Raw genomic sequence first — 15,360 nt, forward strand, 5'->3', positions numbered from 1 at the left:
GGCAGCCAATGAAGTTGTAAAAGGACTGGCGTAATGTGATCTCGCCAGCCAGTCCCTGTTAGTAAACGGGCTGCCCTGTTTTGTACAAAAGTTTATTTACAAAAGTTAATAATTATTAACTTTTGTAAATCGCCCCAGGCTATGGGGCGGGTGGTATATAAATGTAATAAATAATAATAATAACAACAATAATAATGATGATGATGTAGAATCTGTCTTCTTGTCTTTATTCTGAATGCTGTCTTAGGACCTGATCCTATGGGGTTTGCCGTTACCCTCCAGGTTCAGAGGCTTATGGCTATCGAAAGCAGAGCAGGAGGAATGGCAGAGGCAATCATTGCTTCTCTGCTCCCCCGTACTCTGCATTTCATCTGGATGGTTGTTTTTGCCTGTCTAGCGGAGGCGTTGGGGAGGGGGAGGGAAGCAGGCTGGGGAGGCCTGGGAATACGGTGTAAGCCTTCCTCTCTTCTCCTCGCCCACTGGCCTGACCCTTTCCCCTTTTCTCTGAGGTTGCCTTTGTGACCTTGGAGAGGAAAATGGTGCTGCCTCTGACCTCAAAATCCAAACTATCTTATGGCCACCCAGGCCATGTCCAGAGGTCATAGGATTTTTCTCTTGTTTATTTAAAATATTTCTTGACTGTTCTTTCGGACAGGAGTCCTTATCAGTACCTGGAAAAGATTCCAGTTTTTTAAAAAATATTAAATGTTGCATTAGTATACAGCCAAAGAAAGGAATTCAGAAGAATATATAGTAATAATGGCCAACGAGCTTCAGAACATTTCAGGATAAAAGCCTAGAGTATGCTTCAAAGAAAGCGAAATGCATTCCTTCTGGATGACAACAAGGCACTCATCGCTTGGGATTATATGTTTGATGAAAGCAAATGTAAAACTAAAATATTAATTCCATATTGCTGTTCCTCATGGAGTTGAGATGGATACGGACAAAGCAATCTTCTGAACACTGTCATCATTAATGGGCGTTTGCCCACCTGAACAATAAGAAAATGGCTACAAAAATAAAATTAACATTACAATCAAGTTCCACTTACTAGAAACTCACTTCTGGAATGGTTTATATCTTAAAGATAATGATTCCCCCCCCCTTTTTTGGACCATTTATCATTTACCTATTTGAATTCTCCAGGTATCAAAGAAAAAACACAAACAAGTGATTTTGGGATGGTGTTGGGTGAATGGGTTGAGGTCTGGTTATAAATAAAACATAGTTGCCAAAAAAACCTCCTGAAGTTATAACCAATGCATATAAAATATTTTTCTTGAAATACAAGCAAATAGAAGTACTCCATTATTTTCTTTGGCAATTGGGGTGTGACACCCCAAAATGCCAGAAAATCAATCCACCGTAAATTTTCAGTGAAGACATATTAAGTGAAGTCATATGTGACATCATACAAAGGCTGGAAAGATACATTTTCAATGCAGAAAGGTCTGAAACGTGTGTCAAGCGTGGAGGATGCAGCAATGGATGGAATTAGAGTTTAAGCGTTTAATGATGAAGCGGAAGTACTGTGACTACAAGTTTATCTCTCATTTTTCTAAAAATCTTAGAATAATACTGTATTAGCAGAAAAGATAGATAATTTCAAATGAACAGGAAAGTTGCACAGCAAGAGTAGGATGATTTATTTATTTATTGGCATGGCCCAGTTTTGAATGTTTGGAAACTTGTTTCAGGCTGTCAAGACTGTTGACCATACCATCAACAAACAGACATTTGTAAAGAGGCGAGGCAAGAAAACAGAGGAGAGACTTTTCTAGAGCATGTCAGACCACTGAAACTGAAGGTCACATATCCAAAAAGAAACATTGCCTTATAATGGAGGGTCAGCACCTCTGTTATGTGTTCTACATACGCTACATGGAAGCATATAAATTTATAATTCTTTCAAATGCACTATGAGTGCAACATGAATTTACTTGTCCACACAACCTGTTTCCCCACTGAGCCAAGCTATACCTTTTGGACTACCAAATGCTTGACAATTGCTCTGCTTATGCAAGCCCTGTAGGCAAAGAAAAGGTTTATTAAGCCCCCAGTGGTCTTATAGATTACATTCAGATTGATGGGCTATAGACTGCGGGGTTAACTGTTGAAAAAGGGTGAGGTTTCATTGATGTGTTCATAGATAGTATAGATTTTCTGAACTTTTTATGTTCATCTAAGGATTTTTAAGTAGTAGGATTTCCATGTAGCTTTGGGAACTACAAATTTGTGCCAGCTCCAGGCTTTAAAGGATCTCTTCAGCAAGTTGCCCCACCCCCCAATGAGTGAGTTCATATCCTCATACCTGCCCATTCATCCACCCTCTTCCTGTGGCCCCAATTAGCCTGATTGCACAGAGGGGTTCAGGCAAGTGGAGGATGCTAATCCTCTTTGAATTTTAAGATGTCTTTTAATAATGTGCTGTTTTTAATAATGTATTAGTTTTAAATGTTTTAATTAGTTATATGCATTTTATGGTGTTTGCATTTGTGTTGAACCCCACCTCGATCCAGAGGGAGAGGCGGGTAACAAATACATATTATTATTATTATTATTATTATTATTATTATTATTATTTATTTATTTATTTATTTATTTATTTTATTGATTACATTTTTATACCGCCCAATAGCCGAAGCTCTCTGGGCGGTTCACAAAAATTAAAACCATAATAAAACAACCAACAGGTTAAAAGCACAAATACAAAATACAGTATAAAAAGCATTTCTGTTGTCACTGCTTGTAGCCACAGCAAAGGGGTGAACAAGCAGCCACAGCACAAAGCAGAAGTAGTAGGGCTATTGGTAGATGAGTTGGCAGTGAGACTGAGCAAGTATTAGATGATGACACCAGCCCTGTTTAGATATGAAACATTCTAGGCCCCTGATTCAACCACAGCTGTTGATTTCAAATGTGCATTTTCCATTTTAAGGCATAGTAGGCTTTGCTATCTAAGATACAGGAGAACACAGAACTGTTTAAATTGCCATAATATGAACATTTGATATGAAATAGCACAATGCATGCTAACGGTAAGAAAGATCTATCCAGCCTTGAACTTCAATCACATAATGAGAATGAATGAATGGGAATGTTGAGCACTCCGCAGGATACACTATTTCTCATTTTTGCGGTCTCTCATCATTGAATGATATATAAACGTTCCTTTTGTGTCACAAAATCATCACGTTAGAGTTAGTATTTATGTTTATAATAAAAGATGGTTGGCCTTGGGTCATTTGCTGAAATTTCAACTATGCACACTTCCATGTCCTTTCAGGTATTATAAATGCAGCAAAATATGTTTTCCCTACTGCTTTTTCTTTGACAAAGAATTTGTAGGTTAAGCGGTATCACTTAAATGTGGGGGAAAATATATAACACAAAAATGTTTCACAATGTTCAAATATCCCGTCACCATTGAAAATGTATTTCTTCCAGCTGATAAATGACATACCACAAATCTAGAGTACTAAATGCATGCATGTATATCAAGTTTGATTAGGCCAATAAACTGGAATATTGTTAATTTGAAGAAATCTTCACTATTATTGGTTTTATGTAGCCTGCTAAGTGGCTGTTTCATGTTCTCTATAAATGATATGGAAACTATTTTATGAATGAGTACAGTATCATTTTTTTTATTTTATATGGAATTTTCAATATGACAAGCCCATAAAAACTGTGTTTCAGGAGGGGGAAATAGACAGGAAAAGCTGTTCAGGATTAAATACCGTATACTTTTTATACTGTATTTTGTAATTGTGCTTTTAACCTGTTGGTTGTTTTATTGTGGTTTTAATTTTTGTGAACCGCCCAGAGAACTTCGGCTATTGGGCGGTATAAAAATGTAATAAATAAATAAATAAATACCGGACAATGATACTGAGCAGAAGCATAAAAACAACTGAAGGCAAAGGTAGAGCTAAATTAATCAAAAAATAAGAATGCAAATACCTGTTACAGATATAGTTGCTATGAAGATGATTTCCCACACCTCTTAATTTTGCTAAGGAAAGAGATCTGCCATAAATACAAGTCCTTGAAAGTTTTACAAATGAAGTTGTTGAAGCAATGTTTTTGAAACAATTTTTTGAGTGGATTTCACCCTAAGGTGTTGCCACATTAACATGTGAAGCTGGCTTATATCTAAGCAGATCATTGCTCCAACTTGCTCAATATTGTATGTTCCGTCTGGTAAAGGAATGGGTGATAAATCTTGTCACAAAGAAGAGGGCAAGGATCTCTTCTTGATCATCCCAAAGTGCAGGACATGGAATAATGGGCTCAAGTTCCAGGAAGCCAGATTCTGGCTGGACATCAGGAAAAACTTCCTGGCAGAGTATGACAATGGAACCAATGACTTAGGGAGGTGGTGGGCTCTCCCACACTAGAGGCCTTCAAGAGGCAGCTGGACAGCCATCTGTCAGGGATGCTTTAAGGTGGATTCCTGCATTGAACAGAGTTCAGTGTGCTTCAGACTGAACCATCTGAGTGTAGAATATCTGAGACACACTCATGATGATCCAATAAGAAATAAATAAAACTAGGAAGGATGTTGGTGATGGAGAAGTGGATTTTAATGGTTCACTAGTGTTTGCGGCTGAGATAAAAGTTCAGTGAAATGGAGACAGATATGAACCAAGTGTGGTGATTATGAAGATTAAAAACTTACTAAAGAAAACTTAATTAGCTAGCTGATGACTTCTATATTTTATTCTGTATTTTAATTATGACTCTGGAAGCATCAGCACTATTTTATACCATGATAAGAGTATGCACCATTCCCCCTATGTGCAAATGAAGTTCAAAGTAACTTGGGAATGCTGTAGAATCCTGCCCCTTAAAACCCCACTCTCTTTGCAAAGCATGGATAAATTAATTAGCCACATTTGAAATCTGAGGCTGGGAAGAAATGTTTCTAGTTAAAGTATTTGGGACAAAAAACTTACTCGCTGTATGTATATCACTTTCTGATGCAACACTTTTGGGGAAGCGATAATGCACAGTAAAAATGGAGAGCAGTTAAACTGAAATTAGTAATAAAAACAAGTGCTTTAGAAGATAAATTAGTTCATATAATCATATCCTAGCATGGCTTCCACTAAAGAGAATTTGCCAAATAGCTTCCATGTTCCTAATTAATGTGCAATGTGCTCCAGGGTACTCAATACTGACAACATAGTTGAAAGCAGCTTACATAATACTTAATATATACCATAATATGTCTTTTTAAAAAACAAAACAAAACACCCAATCTCTCTTTTCTATCACCATTTACACAAACAGAACACATATATTTTCTGTCTTTTAAGCTTCACTCAGCAAAAACACAGCCTCCAATATCAATAATTGTAGACACATGTTAACAGATGAAGAAATGGCAGCAATCCAGACTGTGAACACACCTCCCAAATGAACTGTGAATTACTTTAAACTGCTTGGAATCATCAGGAAACATCTTTCATAGGTTCCTGCAGGATTCCTGTTTGTGTTGCTCTCCCATTGATTCTGTGTCAGCAAAGGGAAAGATAATCTGGAAATTGATACCATAAATATGATGACAACATCCAACTCACTGTGATGCAGGTGAAAAGTGACAATTGACAGAATGGTTCTGCAGTCTTCTAATGGATTAGTTGTAGAAAGAAATGGGGGTTTACTTACTTAAAGGTTTGTTTACAGTTTTGTTTTTTTCTTACTGTTGGAGTTTCTTTACTTAAAGATTCTTCTGATAGTAGTCCTAACTTAATTCTCTTTATTTTGTTTTTAACAAATATTTATATACTGCCCTGTAAGTGTCAGGGCAGCTTACAAAAATGATTAAAATAGATAAATCATCAATAAACAAACAAAAAGCATAGAAGCAAAACCCAGGGAAAAGGAATTTGAAGTAGGAATATTAAAAGCCCAAGAGGGTGGGAAGACTTGATCAGCCACTGAAACAACATCAAGACCTTTTCCTTTGTTGTCAACTTGGCAACTCATCTAACAACTGAAAAGGGGCTCAGAAGGTACAGGTAGGTGTGTTGGGTTGTTATTGTTTTAATAATTTGTAAATTGCCCAGAGAGCTTTAGCTATTGGGCAGTATAGAAACATAATAAATAAATAATCCATCTCCAATCAGAGTTAAGGATTTCCCCTCCTCCTCCTTGGGCTGCAATGAGGCACTGAACCAATTTGATCTCTGGGATGAATAGGATTCCCCATCCTTACATTAATGGCTTGAATGGTAAAAACCAGCATTTGAATTGGAGCAGGAAAGAGACCGGGAGTCTGTGAAGATGGCAAAGCACTGGCAGGATGGACTCGCTACTGCAATCTAGTAGCTGTGTTCTCAACTAAATGGAATTTCCAGACCATCTTCAAAGGCAACCACATATATAATGCATTGCAGTTGTCCAAATGGGAGGTTATCAAGGCATGGATAACTAAAGCAGGACTGTCCCTCTGCAGGTAAGTTCATAGTTTGTGCATCAGACTAAGCAGATAAAAACTGCTCTATACTGGAATGATGGTAATGGAGCACCTAACAAACTATGTATCTGATCATTTAGGGAGAATATAAACAACTCCAGAACAAGCTGATGAACCCCCTTCTAACAATATCTCTGTCTTGTCTGGATTGAGTTTCTGCTTATTGGCCCTTATCCAGTCCATTACCATGCCAAGGCATTGCTTTAAGAAGGGTTTCATAGACTAACAGGATTGACAAGGGCTGACTAATCCTTTGGTTCCAAGGCACAATACCTTGTACTAAAACATGCCCAAGAGATAATTACCTGCATCCTACTTGGAGCTTTCCAAGAAACATTTTCTCAAGTCAATAATGCCGATGGAACTTTCTCAGCCAAAACATTTGCTTTGAACGCTGTTGATGGTTTTTTTTAAGCAAGTTTATTTTTAGACTTTTCTCCTTCACAATGGTGATTGCCTGATAGGCAAAATAAATACCTTTGTGCAGAAATGGTTGCTTACAAGCAATTCTACGAAGATACGTCATTTAGTTATTACTTGTATTAGAATAATTATAAAATAAACTGCATGAGAAGTAAAAGCAATTTACTGAACAAATACGGGTTTTCAGATTGCCTTGAGATACTTTATGGGGGTCTCTGACTAAAGCAATTACTAAACAACAAATAATTTTGAATGCGAGTATAAATTACATTGGACAAAATGGGCTTTACCCTGTGAAAGCTTATTCAGTAATAAACATATTAGTCTTTAAAGTGCTACAGATTTCTTCTCTATTAATTGAACAAGAAACAATGTTAATTCAAAAACTCAGATACATGACAATAATTATCATATTTCTATAAAATATGAATATAAAATTGGTTCTCAGCAGACCAGTTCTTACTGAGATATAGCCCTTCTTTAAAGCAACCAAGATTTAAGGAGCTAGTTCAGAACATGTAAATGGGAGAGGTTCAATAATTCTGAAGTGCAGCGTACCAACCAGCAATATGCAAGTCGGACCAGAATTGGGTAATTCTGGGCAGTATTCAACTATGTCATTCCGTTAGTGTAAATGCTGCTGCACTAGCACAAACTAGGTTCTGAACTATGCACAAGAGAAGAATCCAACTGAAGTTATGTTTGGGGAAGCACTGTTGCACAAGCAGTTGTGCATTAAGCTTGTTCAATGCATTGCGTAATGGGTTGCACAAGAGTTACGCCCAACTAGTTACACAAGCATAATGCACAACTGCTTGAGCAACCTTGTTTGTGCAAACTTAACTTTAGTTGTCTGACAATTTGTTGTGCCAGAGTAATGGGCCACCGCTTACATGAAGGGCGGATTCAGCGGAGCTCCACTAGCGTTGAGTTTGTGGAATGCCACCATTGGATACTGCCCCGTGTGCCACAAAACAGGCTAAGTTATTATCTATTATATTTAAAACCATCTATGCATTGGCCCCAGTTCAGAAACTGCCTGCACACACAAAATGAGAGGTCCCATACATACATGGCAGGGGGGTTCCCACACATTATAAGGTGAAGGGCATCTCTGTATGCAAATTTCCAGTATAAAATAATTGAAAAACCCATAATAGCTGCGAGATCTGAATCTGAACTCCCCCCCCCCACCTTGTATGGCCTCAAAATTTCTGGAAATTTTACATCTCTAGCTGCATCTTTTGAAACGTCTTCAAAGGCAGCCCCATTCCTAGCCCCCCATTTATCTTTCTGAAATTTTGGAGGTTTCTTACCCAGGTGAATGGTATGGTATATGGTATTTTCACACAAATTCTCTCTCCAGAACATCTCCCCTCACAGAGAGTGGGGAGGGGAAGAAAATCACTTCACCCTTCCTTCTTCTCTTCCACACACACACACACACAAACCACTCTGCACCAATCCTTCTGAAATGTGGCAAGTTCCTTAGCTAGTATCATCTCTATACTGTCACTTTCATAATAATTGCTCACAAAAAATATAGGAGAAGCATATATATATATTTGGTGGGGGGACCTATTTGTCTGAAATATGGCAGGCATAATCCCTTCATAAGGGGCTACTAGGCCTGTAAATGTCATCCAGTTCTGATTAAGAGCAAAACCATTTGTGGATTTCCCATACTAGTCAATGGAAGGCACAAAGCTTCAGTTTCTCATATCTCTTTGGGTTTGGCCTCTTATTCGAATCAAGTGACCACCAAATCAGTCCAAGTTAAATCGGGCTGTTTTCAAATCACCAAATCATGGTCCAAACTGAATCCTTAGCCCATATGATTGTAGATCAAGAACAGAATAATGGAATAATATTCTACTGCTCTCATATTCTTAAGAAGCAAATACATTTAGGGATTACAAGGCAGATTCCTTTTCTCCATTTGTTAAAACAAACTACTGAGGTGGGAGCAAATATCTCAAGTTAATCAAGTACACACTTCGTAAATCGTTCTGCTTCACATTCAGATGCTGCAAGATAACGTGCCACAGTACATGTGTATAATACTGGTGGTGGTGGGGCAGACTAGTTTATGTGCACGGAGTAGTTTATGTGCACACCGCAGATTCAGAGTCAAAGACTGAAGCTATGCATATACCTCAAAGCTGTAACTTCTCTGCAGTAAGAAATAAGGGGGGGATGATGGCACGTAGTAACACTGCAGCTGCAATATTTCTGAACTAGGACAATCCTAAAAGGGCAGTAGCTATTAACGTTTCTAGAAATTTAATTCTATAGTAAAAGATTTAGCAGCTTAGTGCAAAGTAAAAGGGGAAAAAATCCTAATAGAACAGTTAGCTATGCAGAAAAAAAATCGCTTAAACTAATATTAGAGAGAATATATTTCAGAATCGGTCTTGTTTTATAATCTCATAGCCCGAGGCTAGGATAAAAGGTCATGGATAATTGGTGAAAGAGTGATGGATGCTGTTCAAAATGTGTCCCTTTAACAGTTTCAGCTATGACAGGGCACTGGAAGAATTATTAAAGGAACAAGCATTTCACTAAATTGAAACTTTATCACTAAATCATTAAACTACTGCCTTTTAAGGAATGAAACTATAGAAGGTTCAGATTCTATATTTAAATTACCGTGCCCCTTCTCCACTTTTTAATAATATTTACATAAGTAGAAAGGGTGGGAGAGATGCTACCACATAAGACTGCAGTGCAACTGTGACTTAAAATGTTTTTAGTTCAGATGTGCAGTGGCTGAGAGAGTGAACATTTGGTTCAAATGTAATTCATTTAAATGTATTACCGCAGCCGAAACACCAATGAATATTTAGGGCTATATTTTTTTATTTTTATAGGCTACACTAGCAGAAACTGAAACTAGTATGGCAGCATATATTGAATCATACTTTTTGTCTAAGCTGACCCAACAGAGACTTCATATTGTACCGCTATTTCAGGTGTACACGTATATATCACTAAGTAAGGCATTGCAAACATACGTTGCATTTTTAAAAGATGTTTTTGTGTATGAAGCAAAGGTATCTTTTTAGAACACTATCATTTTAATTGGATTTATTATAATTAAATGAGGTTGAGCAAATTCTCATTGAGGAAGGTCAGCCAGGTCTCCAGTGGGGAGCCGTCCTTCTTACATTGTCTCCTACTGTCATGCAAGAAACAGCACGGACTTATAGGTAAACGTTTAGCAGATGTTACAGGAAAGCTGTTCTCCTTAGCAGCATATCATGGTAGAATCAATACTACAACCTATCTGAATTTAATGTACAGGGTAATCAGGAATATGCATAGAGACCATTTGTGAAAATAACAACTAGCATGAACTGTTTAGACAGTAAGGAACATTAGCAGCATATCATTTTACTGCATTCTGTGTCTTGTATGTACAGAATGTGAGGAAGCTATAAGACAATCTATACTGGGATACAACAGGGCAGGCTACACAGCACAACAATGACATACAAAACATATACACTTTATGGGCACCTGCATGTGAGGCTTCTGGGTTTTTGACACAACACACGTTTTTAAAATATACAGAGTAACAAGTGACATTTACAATACATTATGGTAGAATCAATACTACAACCTATCTGAATTTAATGTACAGGGTAATCAGGAATATGCATAGAGACCATTTGTGAAAATAACAACCAGCATGAACTGTTTAGACAGTAAGGAACCTAAATAAAACATACTTCCTTGCCTCATTAAATGAAATCCTCCTTTACATGTAGGAAGATTCTTATATATGTACCTATTAAAAAAAAAATTCCCGCTAATACAATTTCCATAAATGCAGGTACACTGAATTCAGTTGCACTTTCCAGATGGTTCTTGATAATCTTCTGAAATAATCAAGTTTGTTAAGAAGCTACAGTTTTGCAAGGCTGGATAAGAAGCCTGTTCCATTGTCCCTTTTGAGGATCATGGTTAAAAATCCTTTCACCTTTAGGAGTTGAAACAGGAAGGAGGCAGAAATAACAACTTTCTCCATCCAAACTATGATAACAAAGGCTAACTGCCCCAGGACCAAACCATGAGTCATCTGGGATGGGGAGGTCTTAAATTGTTCTTCCATTTTACGATCTTTACAACCCAATCTATTGCTTTATTCAGGTAGCATATTATACCTCCCATCCCTGTGTCATGAACATACATGCAATCTTTGTGGTTCATCAGCTCCTTCCTTCCCCTCCTTCACACACGCACCATAATGATATGTTTCCGATCACTTGCAAGTAAATTATGATTTGCTCAAACCCTCGTTTGCCAGTTTGGATGAAACAGCAGCCTATGATCTGTCATAAACCAGATGCTTCGAATCACAGCACATGAGGGAAGGGGAGCCTAAGGTTTGTGATAATTTGCAAACACAAATCCATGGGCAATGGGCATGGGTTTCCCTCTCATTATATGTAACTTCACAGTTTTCAGAAGACCATACTATAAAAAAAACCTAATTTAAGAGTTATGAAATACATATAGACATATACTTTTTCTTAAAAGGAATAATAATAATAATAATAATAATAATAATAATAATAATAATAATAATAGGAACCGTATGAAGTAGTGAGAAATGCTGAAACTAAAGTAAGACATTATGCATTTGTCGTTGTTTTTAAGTATGTACTTAAAGTACATAGGAGTATGTACCCACTGTTAGAGCTAGTGGCTGTGATATCAACCTACAGAGCTTAGACTTAAAACTGAAGCAACTCCACATCTTTACTCTTGTCTACATATGGCTTTGAATATTTGCTAAAAGTCCTCTTAATTTCTTCTGCCCATTCACCCCTCTGTGCCTCCAACCAGCCTATAGAATCTCCAGCTAATTCCTTCTTCACCTTCAAATCCTTTCTTCTCTTTCTGAGGAAGGTGTTTGATGCTTAGCCACCATGCCCAACAATAAGAAGATGGGTTTTTAAGATAGAAAATGTGAGGAAATAAAATAGAAGCCTGCTGTGCAGGCCCAGGATATCCATTGGCAGACTAGCCCTGGGCCAGTAGCCACTTGACTTAAATACATAAAGCAGACTAAATATTTTTAAATAAAAATAAGCAGACTGCTGATGTAGCACAACCAGCACTAAAAACAGAAAACAATAATAAACATGAGGATTCATAACTTCCAGAGTCCAAAGATTTCAGCTAAGTCAATTTAATTATACTGATGGTTTTCAGTGATGTTCCACAAGTTATGAAGTGTTGATTTATGTTTATTTAATGCTGTATCAAACATTGTGACCTGGTTCACACATGACAGTAAACAATCGTGGGTTAATTCACCTACTGGGCTGGCTGCCACTTTCAATATGCAAGCTGTGGTGGGTGCAAACCATGGCAAGTCATGTCAGGCAAACCCGGGCATTGCGGGTTATTTGAGGATTAAACAAACACTGGATAACCCTAGCAGAACCCATGGTGGCTTATTGTGATGTGCAAACTAGCCCAATGGGAGCATCTTATTTTCTGTAGTCTACAATTATTACAATTATCATATTAAAACATGTAACTGCATTTCACACATGAGCCAAAAGAGATTTTCATTGAAACGCATAAAAGTGTTCCCAAAATGGACTTCCTTTCCCCCACCCCTGATCCCTGACTTTGAACTCTAGATATATTTTCCCCAAAAACATTCAATAAATGTCCTACCCTGAGTTCTTGGCGTTCGTTTCCTGCGATCCCTGAATGCTGCCCCAGATTGCAGTGCCTCAAGAAGATTATCCATCACTCCTGTCTCATCGCCCTCTGTGAATAGTAGAGGAAATAAAATTAATCTCTTTGCAATTAAGGCTATAACAGGAGGGAAAATATGGAAAGCAAAAATAGGGTCACATTTACATAAAACCATTACATTAAAGAAATATATTGTACTGTAATGAAAGCTGTCAGTTTCATTGACTATTTTGCTTATGAAGGTCTATTAAGTAAAATTGATGTCAACTTCACTTGTTGTTCTTTTGACTTTTAAGACTTTGTCTTGTGTATTATCAATGACATGTTCCATATGTAAATAAACAGGTGCTGATCTGCAGCTGCTGTTACACTCTTAAGGTCCTCGTGAAGATCTCTAAGCAAAAACCTGGCAAGCCTTTTCAGCAGAACTGATGCATGTGAAGCAATTTGATAGCACATCAGCACCAGGTTAACTACCTATACGTTTTAAGAAGGAGCAAAGATATCAATGTCATTCAATGTGGATCTCTTCCATGTCATTTCACCATTCATTTCAATGGCATGGAAACATCAACAGGAGCAAACAAATATAAGTATCTGCCAAGCACGTATAAATGTATGGGAAAGCAGTTGTAAGCACCTACCTATCTCAAGTACTGACATCAAATGGTATAAAACTATCCCCCTCCCCTCCCCACATTTTAATTCTTCAATCAGACACAATTATAGTAACCTGTAAGGGAAGTACCAATGAAAGGAAATGTAACATTCTAAAAAAATCCATAGGCAGAAACTGATTCACCTTTTAAAGCAGCGAGTGCTGAGGGCTTAAAATTGCTTGCATCACTAGTGCATTATGGGAAGCTGGTTAAAATGATTTATTTTATTATTTGACCATTATTTATTTGCATGTTTCACTTCATGTTTCAATTTGTTCTGTTAATAAGGCCTTGTAGCAGCATGTAATAAAGCAAGACATACAGGGCATGAACAGCTATAAGTTAGTAGAGGACCAATGAGCCATACTGCTTATTTTATCCATAATCATATTACAGTCTCAACTGCAGAAGCTCACTACATATACTGAAGCAAGAAATGAAGGTTGAGGGTGGTTTTCCTTGCCTACACCTGTGGATTGTCAGTAATCAAATACAATGTCATAAAATGTTAAAGGGATATAATGTTAGATTATTTTAATATGACTTAATGTATTTGATTAGTGTTACATCTAGCACCCTGAACACCGTTTAGTGAAAGGAATGCTACATAACAGAAGTAAACCAACGTCTCCAGCCCTGCTTTCAGTTACACACACTTAAGATCCACAGATTTTAAACATGCCTGCAGAATTGTGGCACATGCATGCAAATAGGAATATGCAAATACTTCTAATATGAATTCTAGAAATATCTAGAAACACATATCACATACACATGCTTCTATCATCATATCATTTTTTATTCTTTTTCATGATACCCTAAAACTTTAACCTGTTTGAGCCAAATTACCGTAACTCTCCCCATGCCAGAAAGCTCCAATCTGAAACAGAGAGTTGACCTACACCTTCAGAAAAGCATGCAGTACAGCTTTTATAGGACAAAGTGAACTATTTCAGAAAATAGATGAAACTGCATGTTTGAATGCTCCCTCCATGCCGAAATGCAAAATGAAAACAAAACCCTTCCAGAAGACTAGTAAGAAAACTAACATATCATGGAGAAGGCTATGCTAGATCCATCCTATCTGATACACTAGCTCTGCATGGAAATGGAGTTATGTTATCAGAAAGTATTCAAACGGAATTGTACATTTGACTTTTCAAAAGATACAGTCCTAAAAGGACTGCACCCGAATGTTTTGATGGTTTTCCCCCCAAAAAAGTTGTGTGTTATCCCTTAGTTTCAGCAAGTACTACATCAGTGAAGTAAAAAATCAATGCAAGTGGGAGAAAAAAGTAAACACAAGTTGGCATTCTATATGTCAGAGCATGTTATATAAAAGAGCAAGAAAATAACCCTAGAAGGTGCTCAGAGGTCCTCAACCAGGTTATGATTCTGTTTGGACTCTTTTAAATCTAATAGAAGTTGGTCTCTGGATCAAAGACAATGTCTGGGTCTGAATGATTGGGGAACGAAAATAAGCCATCGTAGTTTATTTTCCCAACCACACGCAAGTTAATTTCACACTCTCCGAGTTCAGTTTGCCATGTCATCCAAACCTGGAGAGGTTGCACAGCACGGGTGGGTTATAAACCCTGGAACAAGCCATGGGTTCTGGGGTGGTTTATAAACCCACCCACCATAGACCCTCGCCAGATTTGGATGACATGACAAAACAGCACCCAGAAAAGGTAATTATGGTAATGACGCGGAATGTGACAAGATGGGAAAATAAGCTAGGATGGCCTATTTTTCTTCCCTGATCATGCAAACCCAATCATTAACTTCCTTACAACTCTTTTATGTGCATATCCAACACTCCTTCCACCATTAACTGGACTATTGACTGGATGCCTGAAAAAAATACAGAAGTACTATTGTTTACTCTCTCTTCCAAGCATCTGACGATGACACAGCACAAAAATGCAAGAAGCTGATCAAAAGGTTGAAAATAATAGGGATGACAGATATGTCCCATGGCTGCACAACCATCAACCAATTCACTCCCCTCTTAAACTCAGCATATCATCCCCACAACAAGTGGCATATCTTTGCCAATTTTCCATTTTTTTG

At 37.5% G+C, this 15,360-nt stretch overlaps 1 protein-coding gene across 1 annotated transcript in view; it reads right to left on the minus strand.

Moving 5' to 3' along the window:
- The window catches only part of DIAPH2 (diaphanous related formin 2), a 327,319-nt gene that overhangs the window by 72,774 nt on the left and 239,185 nt on the right, over positions 1 to 15,360 (minus strand). Inside the window, exon 26 of the mRNA XM_063141950.1 lies at positions 12,605 to 12,700. Coding sequence (XP_062998020.1) covers positions 12,605 to 12,700 — 96 coding nt within the window. The remainder of the gene's footprint in view (positions 1 to 12,604; positions 12,701 to 15,360) is intronic.

Source organism: Elgaria multicarinata, chromosome 15 (assembly GCF_023053635.1).
Source record: "Elgaria multicarinata webbii isolate HBS135686 ecotype San Diego chromosome 15, rElgMul1.1.pri, whole genome shotgun sequence".
Lineage (NCBI taxonomy): Eukaryota > Metazoa > Chordata > Lepidosauria > Squamata > Anguidae > Elgaria > Elgaria multicarinata.